Here is a 14,138-nt window from a genome sequence, read left to right on the forward strand (position 1 = left end):
TAACCACTTCACCACCATTGCTGGTTGTTTTATTTTGTTTTGTTTGTGCTGAGTGTTTGTTTTTACGGTTTTGTTTTACAGTGTTCACAAATAAGACATCTTAAAAACAAAATGTATTGCCACTGCAACATTGTTTTCAAGGCAGGCACGCCAGAAATATGCAAGCATAAAAGAAAAATACATAACCACACAGACACACTACCACTAAGGAAGACAACAAGCCAAGATTGGGAAAGAATTGCCAAGTTTTTTTGTTTGTTTTTTTTATCTGTGGTCTTTGTCTTTGACAGTCAAAAATAAAACCCACAAAGAAACAAGGTATGCCTTTGATAAATACCAGTACTTTTAATGAGCTCTCATATATAGTTACCAAAAGATTGTTTATCACCCCCTTGAGTACCCCAGGGTGGAAATTTCCATCCACTTCTGGTGTGCAAAAAATGTGCCCCATGATAGAAATATCTGTTTGCATCATTGTATAAATTTACCTTTCTCAAAATCAATAAATTTATGTGAAATTGTCATAATTGGGTGGTGTGTTCATTATCCTTTCAGAAAAGAATATATTATAAATACCTTCTGTCTGTAGTTTGCATGCTGAACATTTTTTTTTCTTTTAACATAATCATTACTCTCCATGACCAATAATCCCCAGGCAAAGAATTGGAACAGAGCATAAGACAGGCTTGGCACTGAAAGAGTTAAGATCAGTGTTACATAGTTCACTGGTTGCAGATCTTGCACATCAAAAGCAACAACAACAAAAACAAGAGAGGCAAGGCCTTCAAGACTCACTTGTGATACACTTTTTTTAAAAATCCAAGCTTTTTATGTATTGAGTATAATTTCAAAATGTAATGTTTAAGATGAGAAAGATCAGTTTAAAGCGAATTAAGTCCCCTAGCATTAATTACAGAGTAATTTCCCTTTTTTACTATCTGCACCAAAACGCTTGCAAAATAAAGAAAACTTCCATGCTTAGCAAAAGAAGTTCCTGTTTGAACAAAAAATGATAATAATGACTGCTCTTGTTGTTGCGTCAGAAAATCAGATCAAAGTGCCAAGTTTAGAGAATACAAAAAATATAAATATAACAGTAAATGCAGTTTGCATATAATTAGGCTTTTTTTTTGTGTGTGTGTGCCCATCCCAGAGGTGCAATATTGTTTTAAACATGATGACTGGAAAGAACTGAATTTTTCCTATTTTTATACCTAATTTGGTGTCAACTGACAAAGTATTTGCAGAGAAAATGGCAATGTTAAAGTTTACCACGGACACACAGACACACACACACACACACACACACACACAACCGAACACCGGGTTAAAACATAGACTCACTTTGCTTACACAAGTGAGTCAAAAAACAGAAATGAGCAAACAAAAAAGAAAAGAAAGAATTTTTTTTTTTTAATATTGATGAATATACTGAAATAGAACGAGAAAAAAAAGAATATACCCTATGTATGTAGATAACCTCAGTAGTGAATTTTGGTAAGACTTTCAACAAATCAAATCTTCCCTATATATGTGCCCTATAGGACTGTACAGAACTTGCATGAGGAAATTGGAACCAAACAATGGAGGGTCATTGTTGATGCAACTTTAGGAATGAAGCTCAACTTTCCTTACCATCACTGCAGGTGTTTGTATCTCTTGGGCCTGGTTGATGCCAGGCTATGTTACGAAAGGAAGCATAAAGTATAGCCTTACTACACAGTCCGGAACCTTAAATGACCATCACTGTGGCATCGTCATCATCCTTATAATCATTCAAATATAGGAGGGTGAGAGAAGAAAAAAAAACTGTCCCCAATTCTTTGCCCTTTCTTGCCCTGCTCCCATGGTGAGCCCCTCTACACAGCCACATCAGGCTCCTCTGCCGCAGTCCCAGTGCTAGTAGTCCACAAGGAAATCTCAAAGATACGTCTTATGCCCATTCTTTTTATCGTCTCCAACATACAGTTTTCAAAGACTTTTTTTTTTTTCAGATCAATGTTACACACTTCATATAGCAACAGATCTCGCTCTCTGAAACCAGCAGTATACCAACACTACATGTGTCTGTATCGCTTGGGTCTGGTTGATGTCAGGCTGTATTATGGTACGTACACATGAAAAATATTATCACTGAACGTCTTATCATCGTTACAAGTCAGCTCACTCTGAAGACAATCTTGTGAACAAGTTCAGAAAATTTGTTTTCAACTACTGTCAGAAACGTCATCACCTGGAGAGATAAATCGGTGTCTTGTTCCTTTTCTTTTTTTTTCAAACATTGTCATTCAAATTTATAAGACATTAATTAATCATATAATAAATAACATAAATAGATAAGATAAAAATAAATTTGAAAGCATAAATAAAAACAGTAACTACGAAATGTTTGTAAGGAAAAAGAAAAGACAATGCATGCAATAGTGTCTTGTTTCGTTTTGTTTCCTGACTTTTTTGGGGGGAGGGGTGGAGGGGGAAGGGGTCTCATAAACCTTGTTAAGTTTTAATTGACAATTAAAATTGATTCTCTGATGGGTGCAATAGCCGAGTAGTTAAAGCACTGGACTTTCAATCTGAGGGTCCCAGGTTCAAATCTCGGTAATGGTGCCTGGTGGGTAAAGGGTGGAGATTTTTCCGATCTCCCAGGTCAACTTATGTGCAGACCTGGTAGTGCCTGAACACCCTCAGTGTGTATACGCAAGCAGAAGATCAAATATGCACGTTAAAGATCCTGTAATCCATGTCAGTGTTCAGTGGGTTATGGAAACAAGAACATACCTAGCATGCCAACCTCCAAAAATGGAGTGTGGCTGCCTATATGGCGGGGTAAAAAATGGTCATGCATGTAAAAGCCCACTCGTGTCAGAGTGAACGTGGGAGTTGCAGCCCACAAAGAAGAAGAAGAAGAAGAAATTGATTCTGATTCTAATGTCCTCAATTCTGATTTCCCAACCTTTTAACCCTTGGGCCTAATTTCTGTCTCAGTCTCTGGTGTTGGTGGCAGATTCATGGAGGGACTGTCACTGGAGGGTTATAGTGGCAGCCTTCACTCCAGAAGGGCACTCACTCAGTCTGGCTCAGTGACTATGGAAACCTAGTCATCAGCAGGGACTCAGAATGTGGTGTCCTTCATACGCTGAATAAGAACTGGCATATGGACCAGCACCAAAGTGACACAGCAGAAGTGCAGGGTATGGCTTCATGACCTAACATTGATTGCTACTGGCATTAAAACTGTAGCACATGAGCCCACATGTAATGTGTGTGGGGGACTCAGAATGAATGGTTTGAGAGTATCATCTCTGAAATGGTGCTGACAATGGTGCAGCAGAAAACAGCAACAACAGCTGAGAAGCGGCATGGTGTTAAACTAAACCTCTCCAATCTGTGTGTACATCTAAGAGAAACAAAGAAAAATAAATTAAGCCAGGCTTGCTTCTATTTCATTTTTTCCCTATCTCCAACCATTGAAAGTAGCCCTTTGGAAAAAAAAAAAAACAACAACAACAAAACCCAAGCTGGTTAGCACATTTTCTGTTTATCCTCTTCAGTGTCAGGTTATATTTTGGCTTGTGCTTCCTATTTGCCAGGCGTTTTGGGGTTGTGGAGGAGATCATTAACAAAAAAACCTAAAAAAACTGTAGTATGCAAACTACAACAATGTATACATAACCAATACTTTTCAGAAAGGAAAATGAACAGACTATCAAATTCTGTTAGTTAGAAGTTCATTCAACACAATGACTGAAAAAACACATCCTTCAATTGCAGCTCCTGCCTGTGTCATGTCCACTCCATGCTCACACTCAGACAGGTTAACAAAGAGGTTAACAAGGACCCCGCTGGCCCACTGTGCAGGAGGAGGGTGAGCACAGTTCATAAGTTCACTATCTCCCTCCCTACCCAGAATAAGTGGAAGGTTTGTATTTGAATTCAACTCCTGATCAGCCACAGAGCTATATGACCTGCCCCACTTTCTCTCCTTTGCTGGCTACATCCAGCTCTTCAGCTACCCCCACCCTCCCTCCTCTCTGTAAATCATCATTTTAACATTCAGTCACCTCAAGCGAACCATCCAACAAGATTTTCCTGCACCTTGCACTCGATTCATTGCCACCAATGACTTATAAAGCTTCTGCAACATCTTGGATGACAATGTCTGAATTTTGTCGTTGTAACACACTGCTTTTTCAAGCCACTAGGGTAAGGCTGTGGTTTGTCATCCGCCATTTTGAAACCATGATGAGGGCAGGGGGTATTGACAATGACATCCAGAAACCATCATACAGAGTGTGATTGGCTCTTGCTTCTTCTGAATAATTAAAATAGACATTTCAAGCTTTCTGACTGGTGGCTATTGGGACATATGAATTTTAAAATAGAACTGTAAAAAAAATCCTGAAATGACTGATGTATATGTACATCATCGGGCAAATAGCGAAGCATTTTTGCAGACGTATATACATATCATGAGGCTCTGAAGAGGTTAAATTTATCTCCCTTTCAAACCGCACTCATCCATGCAGTCATTATTCAAAAAAGACACTTGATTTACAAAGTTACAATCATTAACGCCATGTTAAAATTACACTTTTTTATGACATGGTGAACAAAGGTGATTTAGGCATCAGCAAGTCCATGTTTATCTTGGATGCCAGTAATATTTTCCTCTCTGTCCCACAAGTTGCTGCCGAGATTCAAACCACAGATCTCAACAGAACCTAAGGGTAGAAGCCCTACATATTAACCCCTTGACTACTGAGCTGTTTAACTAATAGCAAATACTAAACTCGAGCACTCATCTAGCCAATATTGTGAAGTCTTCCAACTGCTTGTTGATGTTTAGAACAAAAATGTACACTACGTCTTTATATTTCAAATGCTACAGTCATCCCTTTAAAAAAAATCTACTCTTATAGGTATTAGTAAAGAAGTGATGAAGCATTCTATGGAAACAAATCTATAATCAACTACATATACATAAGAAAGCCATAACCAAAAGTAAAATTTTAAAATCAAAGACAAGTTTTTCTTTACTCACATGAATGCCTTGAACTAAATAACATTCTCTGAATCAGAATACAAATCATTGATTAATACTGAAATGAAATAAAATTCAAAATCAAATCTGTTCAACTGAACTTATTCAACACTGAAATGAATTTTTTTTTTTTTTAATCTGTTCAAGTTCACTTATTTCTAGCTTATTTGTTTTCACTCGTTCCATTTTCCAAAAAAACAGCATAACTACCAAGCAAAGTACTAAATACTGTTAGGTAATCTAAAAAAAACACAGTGTGGATAATGTAAATACATGTGCTCTGTTTATAGGCCACAATAAACTTGATATTGTGGGAGAAAGCCTTGTGTAGATACAGAGGGCACAATACAAAGAAAGCAAACAAAATATATGGTTTGTGAAACAACAAAAGAAATCCAACCAGATAGTGGTGGTGGCTGTTTTTTTGTTTGTGTTTTTTTGCAAGAACATGTGCATGTATGCACATTCTCAAGAACACGCACACACATGTTCACATGCAAACACATTCACACAAACACACACACACACACACATACACAAGCATACATCATAAATATAACAAAGGGTACATGAATGCAAATACACTCGCACAAATATCACACACACACACACACGAATGCAAGCACACACACACACACACACACACACACACACACACAAACATATACACCACCATCATCACTGCTGAACAGTTTCAGTTTCAGTAGCTCAAGGAGGCGTCACTGCATTCGGAAAAATCCATATACACTACACCACATTTGCCAAGCAGATGCCTGACCAGCAGCGTAACCCAACCCGCTTAGTCAAAGATCAAAAAAGTAAGCCAGTAAAAAATTAAAAAAATAAAATAAAGAACCCTCCTTACCCGTTGCTGCGTCCCTGAGGAGCGGGACCATCCTCCCCGTGGTCTGAGGGTGGAACCCCCGGGGCGCTGCCACTCTTGGCTTCGGCGGCGAACTGGTATACGATTAACAAGCAGTCCCGGCAGAGTTGGACAATCCTGCGGCAGCAGTTCATCTCTGTCTCGCTGACTAACTCGGTACTGCGGCTGAATATGGTCTCCCATGAATTCCTGCCAGCACATGGATATAGAAACAGTGCTTTAAGTAACGGAAGGAAATAAATGTGAGCTGAAAACCAGATTCACTCATTGATTTTTTTTATTTGGATTATTGAGTTTTTAGACTGATTTACGCATCGGTTTGTTGACTTAAATTACATCCAAATATGTGAGACTAACACAAGAACAATAAAAATATGATCAACCAAGATGGGATTGTCTTTCCTGACAGCTTAACACAAGAAAATGTTTTAAAGAGTGATCTCCTGTTAAGAGTCTGGTTCAGTGATTGTCAGCTTGCGCATGTTAGAGACTTTCTCTGCAGATGGCAACCAGGGTTCCCAAGCCTGATGTGTGGCCAAAGTATAAAGCAACCATCACTTGCTTTGTGTGTAACCACACTGTGCCTCTCTTGTGGAGGACATAGACAGCAGCTGAAGACCCTTTGGAGATAACCAATTCTTCTGAAGTATTTAATTCTTGTATTGCCAATTGATTTCAGTTTTCTTCCAGCTGAAGCCATTTCTTTAAAAAAAGAATAAAAAAATAAATAAAAACTGTATACTTTCACTCTTTAATTTGGAGCTGGCTGTACTGATTCAAAACACTGGAACAGTCCTTTTATTTATTTATTTATTTATTTTAAAGGTAACAATGTTTTTACTAAAGCAAAATATTGTATCCTAATTTAGAATGCCCAGCTAGCTGATTACAGTCCAAATACACAAAGACAATGAACAAAGCTAAAAAGAAAAATCCAAATCACAAAAAAATAATTTACTTTTCTCAAGGTAACTAGGCTAAATATTAAACAAGTAGATTTATGCTTTGTGACAGTGATTAACCTCATCATCACCACCATCCTCCTCCTTCACCACAATGTGTCAATGTGTGTATATATGTACAGAGAGAGACACAGACAGAGATCACAAAAATATAAAGGGTCTTCAGTTTCCATTATATTGTCACACCAGTATGTATATGCACCCATAACACAACAAATGCTTATACCATATAATTTAGCATGAACTATCTACCAGTATGATAGTATAGAATGGTACAAAGAGGATTAAAATGATCTGTTACATGAAATATCAGTAATACTAATGTTGGAGTATATGTAACAAAGCATCAATACAAATCTGTGCACACTGGAACCCATGGCAGAAGTTTGTATATTTGGTTAAAGATAGTCATGGTTTAAACTTTGTAATCAATTCACAAACTGATCAGTACAGCTGTTTTATTGCATGTCTCTTCATTACTGATGATATCAGAAAAATCATATCTGATGTGTGACTGAGCTGATGGATAAATTCACAAAATAAGCTGCTTTCAATGCATGCAAGCAGTACTGCCATATGCTTTTCTGTCAACACAACCTGTCCTTCAGCAAAAGTTACTTGCATTCACTGTTCAAGGTACAAGCATACCAAAAGAGGTGCGTGTTATTTGGTTTGCTTGCTGAAGTTGTTGTTCAAAGTGTATACTATAATCTGTGAAAGGTATCAGCAGAGACATAGAAATAGCACACACACACACACACACACACACACACACACACACACACACACACATGTGCACACACACACGCATGCACACACACATGCTCTTTGTAAGAAATAAAGATAATCAATCTCACAAACTGAGAAAGAGAGGAAGAAATCCCCACTGCCAATGACTGCTTTGGCTTCAGTAGTTTCAAATGTATTTTCACATAATCAACAACACTTCACAGTGATAAATGCAATTTTCATGATACAACAATAAACTGGTCATGATTATTTTCCACAGGTTTTGAGATATATATAGACCTTTAGAGCACTGTCTGCGAAGAAAAAGAAAAAAAAACAAAAAACAAACCCATTAACTAAGCATTTACCTGCCATACAGTTACTACAATAGTTTAGTATGGCAGATACAAATGCTCTGTGTGATATATGTTGGAAAAAAAAAATGTTATGTTAACAAATCCACCTCAAACATTAAAATATTCATGCAAAAACTACAGTGTACACTAGTACTATTTTCAAAAAAGGCACACAAAAAATGTAGTTTCATGGCATGCTTTTTCAAAATCTTACATACATGAAGTAAATTGTTCTAAAGATCTTGAATCTTTTTTTTTTCTTTTTTTTCAGAATAAAAATTGTCACTTATTCAGCACTTGTACAAAACTACCACATTTCAGAATAATTTCTTTCACAATACAATCATTATCAAGAATCTTAATGAATACCTAAACTGCTTTATGATTAAAAAGAAAATAAAAAGCTTTCTAAACTAAAATTTCAGTAATATCAACTTTTGAATATGAAAGTATATTTTCTTCATTTACTTCCATATCTTTTGTCTCAGTTTGTAATTTTTGCTGTTGTGATATGTCAGTTGTTGTTTTTATCAACAATAAACATATTTAAGTACACCCTGTTCAGAAATATTTTATTCAAATAAAATATGATCATGTGTCTATTGTAAAAAATAAGACATGTAATAGCTGGAAAATACCTTTTTTCAACAAGGATTATGTTTAAGTTTCATTAACTACAAAAATCTCCTTATCATAATGATCTACACAGAAACTGTCTTGCATTGCACATTTACTGATACATTTCTGTTGCTTATACGTCGAGAATGAATGGTCCTGATAAGTATGCTCTGTTGTAAATCTGTTTTTTCTGTTGTTGTTGTTTTGTTTTTTGCTTTGTTGTTGTTGTTGTTTTTCATTGTTTGTTTGTTTTTTTGTTTTCATTTTAATATAAATAGATATATCAACCATAACGACTGACAACCAGCAAGCAAAAACACTATCTGTATGCGAAAACTATCAGTCAGAAACATGTCGGGGTTTTTTTGGGTTTTTTTAATTACCATTGAATTCCATTTTTGCACACACACACACACACACACACACGCATGCATGCATGCATGTTTCAGAACACACATACTTGTATGCGTGTAAGTATGCATGTACATTTTCACTGGACTTACACTCACAATTATTTAAAACAAAGAAACTACCAATGAACTCCACAGTTCTGCACACATCCACGCCTGTGCGCACACTTGCACACACACACACAAACATGCACAGCCACAGAGAAGAATGCAGTATGAAAAGTGACTTTAGCAAAGATGTCACAGAGTGTACGGGTGATTCCAGAAGTTGTGCAATGAATCAGTAGAAGATGAGACAGAGACCAGATTGCAGCAGAAAAAAACATGTCAACAGTATTATTACTATCAATTTAGCCCCAACAGTAAAATGAGCAAGCACAGGTGCACACAAACACACAAGGAACTATTTTAGCTGGTTTTAGAAAGCAGTTAAGACACAACACCGGAGTTCATGAAACTTTGTTTTCCCGTGTTCAGACTTTCCAGGGATGAGTGAGAGGAGAAAGAGAGTAAGACAGAAAAAGAGTATCACCAAGAAGTCCATGCTATTTACAGGCAGACATTCACCATATTTCAATACCTGTAATTTGTGCTGACAAGTCACATTAACTGAGTATCACCCAACATATTTCTAACTGATTAACATTTCACCAAGGTCTCACTAAGAGTTTAAGAGACTGTTTACTCAGTTTCTTGGGAGACATCATATACTCATTAATTCATATCAGTCATTTCAATAATGGAATAATTGTATCTGCTTAAATCCACTTGATATATAACAAATCACACTTGGCTTCATTCATTTCAACAATAATTATTGATTAATCACCTCTGTTTCAATCAACTTGTTATCATATAAATCTCACCTGACTGAAGCTAAATCCAAGGACAGTATCCTCTTGAAATACAAAGACTGAATAAGAGAAGAAAGTTGCCAAACAAAAGCATGCAGGAATGCTGGCATAAAACCAATAGCAAAGATCCCACAACCACACAGATACAGGGACTCCAACGCCATGCTACATTTCTGGGAAACCCAAAACTCAAAAGGAAAAAAAAATCCAAACAGCTTTCATACCTATCCCACAAGGCAACTCTATAAAAACACACAGAAACAGAAGGCTGGTTATGGCAGGAGGAAAGTGCTAGTAATGCCATGCATATATTCTGCAACAACACATGTCAGTGATACAATGAATAACTCCCTCCCCCCCCCCCCCCACCCCCAACAAATTCTTATTTCAGTCAATAATGTTAAACATTAGTATGCTGCTTAACAACAATAAACCACAAAAGAATGAAACTGTTAAGAGGATGAAAGGTTGTTACACATACTAAGGTTTGTTTATTCACATGTTCCATGTTATTATTTATTTATTCCCATATCTCCTTTTTACAATCATAAACTAGCAAAATATTGTTTGAATGAACACACAAACAAAATAACCACCATCTTCATCAACTTACAGATTAATCTGATTTACATGTCAAATTAATAACAGGATTTACAACATATAACAACATTGTGAATGAATAAATCTGTGCGACAAAGTGAGTGTGCGAGACAGTCTGACAGGTTTATCAATTCATAGTCCTTTGCAGAGCAGGACTCCCCCACCCCTGACTCTTTACCTCTTTCTGAGGATTTTAACTGAAACACACACACACACACACACACACACACACACACTCACTCACTCACTCACTCACTTACACTGCCATCCATCAAAATTCAAGGTATTTTTCTTGTATTTGCACAGAGATATGTTTTAAATCAAAAACAAAGTTAATGACACTGAGAACCAATGTGAATGAAAAACGCCGGTGAAACAATGTGGATCACAAACAGTTCCTAGAGTGCGCCATACAACACCACAGAAACAACAATTAATGGTGCTGACATGCTGTCACACAGTGAACTTAACGGTTACTCATCACAATGTCAGCATATACACATGCTACAATTAGCATCTACTACAATTGCGGGGGAGACATCACCATGTCACTCAAAACATCCGTAAGTAAAAGAAGAAAATCCCTATTCCAGTTTGATGCTTTGCTGCAGCTCACCAAAAGTACAAGGGCTTTGGACAGGGACCTCATAATATCCTTTCAAAACTCACTTAAGTCTCAACTCTCAGAGAGTTGGAGTAGCATTAAAAAAATTACTATGTCTTTGCTGACAATGAGATGGAATATCCTTTAAAGACTTGCTGAGTCGCAACTTTCAAAGAGTTGAAGTATCATAATTCAAAATCTCACAACGTCTCAGCTCAGAATGAGATGAAGCATCACAAAAATAATCAAGGCCTTCTAAAACAGTATCTCCTATTTCTGCCTGCATTCTACAATTAATTTGCAATAAAAAAATTTTTTTTAAAAAGGGGGGAGCCGGGGGAGGAGGGGAGGGGGGGGGGGGGTTCAAGCTTTTTTTCATTTTTTTCATGTTCTGGTGATGTAAATCATTATACATAGAAAACTCTCCTCTATGTTTTAACTAAAGATTCCACCAGACAATTGTCATCGTTAGCTAGGGTGCTTTTATATTTCATTGAGATCTGCTGGAAATTTCTAGATATAAACGACTGTTTAAAAAAATATTTTAAAAAGCAAATGGAAATAACAACCACCCTCTGACTAATGTTTCCATGATCGTTAGGCAAGACATTTGAGAACTTGTAACATATTTTCCTGTGATTTTGGTCCAACCTTGTTATTTTACCAAAGACAGTTTAATGTTTGGTGAGAATGAAGCATAAAACTATGTAAAAAAAATCTAGCCCATAAATGTGATGTCAAAATGATCAGCACATAAGACTTGCAGTCCAGAGATGTGAAGGCCTGTGTTTTGAACCCTTTCAATGCTTGCTAGGTTAAGTATTGAGATGTTTGTTTTGTTTTTTTTCCAATAAAACATCAACTGGTGTGCACATCTATCAATGCCTGACCCTAAAAAAAAAACACCACAAATCCTACTATGACAACATCAGATAAAAAATAAAAATAAAATAAAAACACCAATCTTACTATGACAACACATGGTAAAAAAAAAAAATAATGAAAAAAAAAAGAACAAAGAGTGGGTCAAGAAAAAAAAGAGAAGAGGAAAACACCAAGAAGGATCAAAGAACAAAAAAACCCTTGCTCCTGTCCTCAGTCTACCCACACAACAAACACAGACACCCAACACCATCCGACATCCCACCTTCGCTTCTTCACTTACCAACCCCACACCCCCCTCCCCATCCCTCCCTCCCCTCCCCCCTGACGCAGACCCAGACTGCAGCCAGCCTTACCCCGTGGACGGAGAGAAGCAGTTCCACAGCCCCTGACCATGACTCCACAGCAGACGGTTGAAGACCCGACTGAAGATGCGACAGAGGCGCAGGTTATCCACGTCCGAGGAGCGCCAGATTCGCTGCAGAACGGCCTTGACATTGGACCGCACAATGTCCACCACCTACAGGGTGGCCAGGAACACTTGGTAATCCTCTTGTTGCAAGACCTTTTTTCTTTTTCCTTTTGTTAAGTTTATATCATATACATGTATTCATTTGTAAATTTTCCAACAGTACACAGATGACGCCATCAGTATCTTTTATTATTTTTCATATTGGCAACATACAGTGCGCTGCATTCATTTTCTTTATCTGTATGAAGACTGGCAGAATGTGTACATAATGTGGGCAGTTTTGTCTAAAATGATCAATGATTCTGCTGGACTTTTTTTTTCTTAAACATACATAGTGTGTGTGTGTGTGTGTGTGTGTGTGTGTGTGTGTGTGTGTGTGTGTGTGTGTGTGTGTGTAGTTCAGTTGCAAATGTGTTGTTTTCTCACATAACACCACAGAAGTGCAGTAACAACTCTCTCAGCTTGCTGTCTTAACTTCAGCATGAAGCTGACAGTTTCAAATGAAGGCAGACTTTCACAAACCAACACCACTAGCTGGGAAGGAAGGTTCATGACAGACTGTGTTCTCAGCTTGGGGCTGTGCGTATTCCCAAAGATAATCACACTCCAACTCACTACAAGGCTTGTCAAGATTTTTTTTTTTTTTTTAGCAGCTACACACTCAAGTTTAACCATCACCAAAATAAAACAAGAACAAGACAAAGAAGATAAAAAAAAAAAAATTATGAACTGAATTGTTTTTAAGTTCACCAGAATAGACAGAAAAGAAAAGCAAAGAGCACACTTGATTTCATTTGTTTTTACTGATTGTGAATGAAATACAATTTCACACAAACACAGATTTGAGAGAACAGGATACACAAAATTCTGAGGGATTTGTTGGTCAGTTGTCACTTCAGTTTAATCAATGGCACAATTAGAAATACTGGAGTTCAGAAAAAAATGTTATCAAATTAAGATACACTTTTCAATACAAAATGACAAAGCCATAAAGATAATTAATTGGACTGTAACAGATAAAACAAATACATAGAATGGAGGAACTGATTGATCTGACAAAAGAATGTGAATGAATGAACAAAGAAAATAAAAAAGAGCATCCATACTGTGTGCATGTACACAATGGAAGAGAGAAAGGAACGAAAGAAATGATTCAATTAGCCAACGAATGAAACTAAATGGTATATAAGAACGAATGCACAGACTTTTTTTTTTTTTAAAACAGCAATATTATGTGCTTGTACACAGCGAAAAACATATGGAGCCCGAAGAAGCACAAACAGACAAAGGGACAGACAAGCTGAGAAAGAGAAATACCAGGACAGAAAAAGAAAAGACAGAACAGACAGAGATATATCTCAAGGCAACTTTCAGACATTACAACCGACTTGAACTGCCTTTCTGTTTAAACATAATGAAACCACTGGCATCAAAACTATAAAATACAGAAATACCATTAAAAACAACCACCTAAAAAGCTCACTTCTCCTGTTCTAATGGCACTTTCTCTCAACCAGGCAAAACTACCCTTCTAACTAATGACCCAAACTGTGATCGGTCCTCCTTGGCAATAAACGCAAGCAAATTTCATGCAAGAATTTTTAAAATGTTCCAATCCAACTGGGGCAAAAAAACCCAACTGTGCACACACACACACACATACCTGCTGAACCAACCTTACCCGTAGGTTCAGCACGGCTAGCCGTACATGCAGTGTCTGTCTTTAC

The 14,138-nt window shown here is 37.0% G+C and overlaps 1 protein-coding gene across 8 annotated transcripts in view; it reads right to left on the reverse strand.

Moving 5' to 3' along the window:
- The window catches only part of LOC143279802 (tubulin polyglutamylase TTLL7-like), a 54,571-nt gene that overhangs the window by 9,878 nt on the left and 30,555 nt on the right, over nt 1-14,138 (reverse strand). For 2 of the 8 annotated variants that reach the window (XM_076583981.1, XM_076583979.1), the window contains 4 exons: nt 12,296-12,459; nt 10,078-10,095; nt 5,907-6,113; nt 5,042-5,069 (listed from right to left, as the gene is read on the reverse strand). In XM_076583981.1, coding sequence (XP_076440096.1) covers nt 5,042-5,069; nt 5,907-6,113; nt 10,078-10,095; nt 12,296-12,459 — 417 coding nt within the window. The remainder of the gene's footprint in view (nt 1-5,041; nt 5,070-5,906; nt 6,114-10,077; nt 10,096-12,295; nt 12,460-14,138) is intronic. The other 6 variants (XM_076583986.1, XM_076583983.1, XM_076583980.1 and 3 more) reach the window with 5 other exon arrangements.

Source organism: Babylonia areolata, chromosome 3, assembly GCF_041734735.1.
Source record: "Babylonia areolata isolate BAREFJ2019XMU chromosome 3, ASM4173473v1, whole genome shotgun sequence".
NCBI classification, from domain to species: Eukaryota; Metazoa; Mollusca; class Gastropoda; order Neogastropoda; family Buccinidae; genus Babylonia; species Babylonia areolata.